Here is a 3,325-nt window from a genome sequence, read left to right as displayed (position 1 = left end):
GACTAAAACAAAAGATGGATTCATTGTTATTTTTAATTAAAAAGCACAACAACAATAAAACAGTAAGATACAATGACAAACAAGCTTACAAAAGGTTTATTAACAAAAACGAATAAGAAGAGGCATGGCATGCATGGCATACACATAATGACCAATAAATTACAGAACATTTAGCAAACACTGAGGAATCAAATAAAAAATAATAATAAAAAAAAAATAATAATAATAAAAAGCCTCCATAGCATAACGTGAGGTAAACAGCAAAGATAAGCTTTTCAAAATGAAAACAAAAAGAAAAGTAAAACTAAACTTGCTACCGGTGACAGTGCACAGTGTAGGCTATACAGCTTCAGTGATTATAACAATAGTTGTTGTTTTTTTTGAGAGTGCTTAAACTCGCGATAGATCAATGTTAGTGATAATGTCACTTTCTATATATAATTTATTCGCTGTTTTAATAACCATGGAAAGGAAACATTATATTATCAATTTCTAACGTTTTTATTAAATTGCAATCACGTTAAATACAAATTCAATCCAATTAAACATTTTTTTAGCCTACATGACACCCATGTTTTGTTATTGTCTAAAAAGACGGGTTTATGATGTTTAATACATTTGGCTGCTTTTAGCCTTACCCCGGAGTTGGTCCACTGATACAGCCATACACCGCTCTGGGTAAATACATCCACATCCCCACCCCCGCTCCCCCCGCTCCCCCCGCTCCCCCCACTGGTACGGTCCAACCGGGAGCGCAAAACAGAGAAGTGGAAAATCAGAATAATGAGTAATTTTTATGTTATTCAAAAATCAGATTCTGGCGCAACAACCCAAACTCGTAAAATTGAAAATTAAAATGAGAGACAATTATCCGTTTGTACATTGCTCCAAAGAAATTGAAAATGAAAGTTTGAAGCCAACTTTTCATTTAATTGGTTCATTTTGATGGTGCGAATTGAACAAAGAACTTCAAAGGGTTACACGGACCCACACATCAGGTATTTCGATGTATTTGTTATTAGAAATTGTCAAATACAAATTGTCAAATGTATTTTATTATTGTTATTTTTTAGACGGTCAATTGTGCGTTTAGTTAGCGACCTCTCGTGCTTACGGGTATTTTCCGTAGACGCGAGAGGCGGTGTTGAACAAGACAGCAACCGCGTCTGATAGTTAACGTTAGTGCTTCACAAATGATTTTTATTTCTCCTCGAACACTTTGGTAAGTTTGTCCCTTACTTTCTGGAGAGAACTAATTTTTAACGAGTTTTGATTTTCTTTGTTTGTTTTGTTGCAAATGACACGGCGTCTGATAAAATGCTGCAGCTAACGTTAGGCAGGATTCTCGTTAACGAGTTTGACAAAGCGGTAACTTGCATTGCTATCTGTCGCCTCTTTTTCATTAAACAACAGAATGTATTGATGTTTCGTTAAATGCCCTTAAATAATAACATGATTTATCAAGGTAACGGTTAAAATTTGATTGACTTCGACATTCGAGTAACGTTACGTCTCCATCTCAAAAAAGATGTGTTAATTTGACTGTTTTAACACAGTTTGTGTCATTTTGTGTACGTAATTGACACAAATTGTGTAATAATAACACATTGGTGTGTAAAAAACTAGCAGGAATAACACATGGTTGAGTTAAAGGGGGGGGGGGATTTTTAAAAGTTTTATGAAATGTTTTTAATACGACGGAAACTGTATTTTAACGTGATCACAATTTAATAAAAACATTGTACGTTAGGCCCGTTAATTGTAATGATTTCATTTCCACGGTTATTCAAACAACGAATAAATTATATAGAGTAGCTAAACGAGCAAAGATCACAACGAAACTTTTTGAAACTTCGAATCATTTAAACCATTGCGTCGCAAAATGATTCACTGTTTCGAAGCCCTCCAATCGGATCGTGTATCGCGAATCATTTGATTCCCCCGGCAAATCGCACCCTGGGGGAACCGAATGCAGCGAGACTCTCTGGTTTTCGGAGATCAAAATATTACGTTAGGTTTATCTAGGAGGTTTATGTAGCTTATGCTAGCTTGATGTTTTCGTAAATAAATAGATATTGTTCATTCGAACACTGCTTGTTAACTCCTTTACATTATGAATGTGAATTCTATGCTTAATCAGTATATGTATATATAACAGATTGGTGTTTTTGTTTGCCCTTTTGCAGCTTCAAATGGAGGACACTCCAAAAACACTAGTGGCTGTACTACTTGATGAAAAGGAGATATGCAAAAAACTGCAGCATCTCAAGAGTGCAGCAGAAATAATTGATGCTTCCAAATGTCTCCTCCCCTGTGCTGCAGAGTACCACCGAATTTTACAATTTAACGCTGATTTTAATGAATTTATTGACACCAACCTAACTGAGAAAGTGGAAGCCTTGGACAAGTTTCAAGTTTTGTTTAAGTTGATTAAGAGAAGTGGATCACATGCATTGGTATGTAATTTCCCTTTTCAGTAACATAACTAATAATAAATGACGTGTGTCATGTATACAGATTCCAGTATTATTGTACTTTTCCTAAGCATTAAATATTAATATTGCTTTTCAATTTTGAGCATGGTAAGAAACAGTTCAAGTGGCATTTCCATTCAAACATGGTGTGGGATGATGATTACAAATGATAGTGTAAAGTAGTACAGTATTTATCTACACTTTCTTTTTTCATTAGCATGGTACATAATGGTAGCTAATGAAAACTCATATTAACATGTCAATAGCAAACACACTTTACTAGTTTGGGATTGTTTAACATTGTATATATTATATGATCATCCACCATAGAATGCTTCAGTATTTACCTACAGTATTACACATCACACTTTTGTGTCACATACATTGTAATCCTGATTTCATATAAACACAACTTTTAAAAAAATCACCATGCCATCTGGTCCATTGACACTGTTTTTTGCCAGGAGCACCATTCAGACCAGAAACAGACAACTTTATAAATTAAACTTATCCATTGATAAAAGATTACTTTAACATTTTTGTGCATAACATAAGAGTAGATGCAGTTTCATTTTATTTAATATCTTTATTATTGTACTTCTTCTTGTTACATTTGTTGTCCTTTAAGGATGAAAAATTGGATGTAGATGCAGCCAGTCCAAGTCATCAACAGAATGTATGTTCATGGGGTACTTGCGTATACTGATACAAGTAATATACTTCAACATATTTTAACTGCCCTTTTTTTTTTTTTGAAGGTTGCACCAAAGAACACACAAGAAGCAGGTCCAAGTAGTCAACAGAAGGTTTGTATATATAACTGAGGGCTGAAATAACAGCACCCTTTTTCC

At 34.3% G+C, this 3,325-nt stretch overlaps 1 protein-coding gene and 1 long non-coding RNA gene across 2 annotated transcripts in view; both read left to right on the top strand.

Moving 5' to 3' along the window:
* Window positions 1-2,136: 2,136 nt before the first annotated feature.
* LOC107569064 (uncharacterized) overlaps window positions 2,137-3,325 on the top strand; it is a 2,858-nt gene continuing 1,669 nt past the window's right edge. The window contains exons 1-2 of the mRNA XM_016255065.1: window positions 2,137-2,414; window positions 3,233-3,280. Coding sequence (XP_016110551.1) covers window positions 2,193-2,414; window positions 3,233-3,280 — 270 coding nt within the window. The 5' untranslated portion in view covers window positions 2,137-2,192. The remainder of the gene's footprint in view (window positions 2,415-3,232; window positions 3,281-3,325) is intronic.
* LOC107569066 (uncharacterized) lies at window positions 2,430-3,281 on the top strand. Its single transcript, XR_001606855.1, has 3 exons — window positions 2,430-2,456; window positions 3,103-3,150; window positions 3,233-3,281. It is a non-coding gene; the product is annotated as an uncharacterized lncRNA (long non-coding RNA).

This window comes from Sinocyclocheilus grahami, unplaced genomic scaffold, assembly GCF_001515645.1.
Source record: "Sinocyclocheilus grahami isolate Dianchi unplaced genomic scaffold, SAMN03320097.WGS_v1.1 scaffold1308.1, whole genome shotgun sequence".
Lineage (NCBI taxonomy): Eukaryota > Metazoa > Chordata > Actinopteri > Cypriniformes > Cyprinidae > Sinocyclocheilus > Sinocyclocheilus grahami.
The sequence above is the reverse complement of the archived record's forward strand: the minus strand, read 5'-3'. Positions and strand labels throughout refer to the sequence as shown.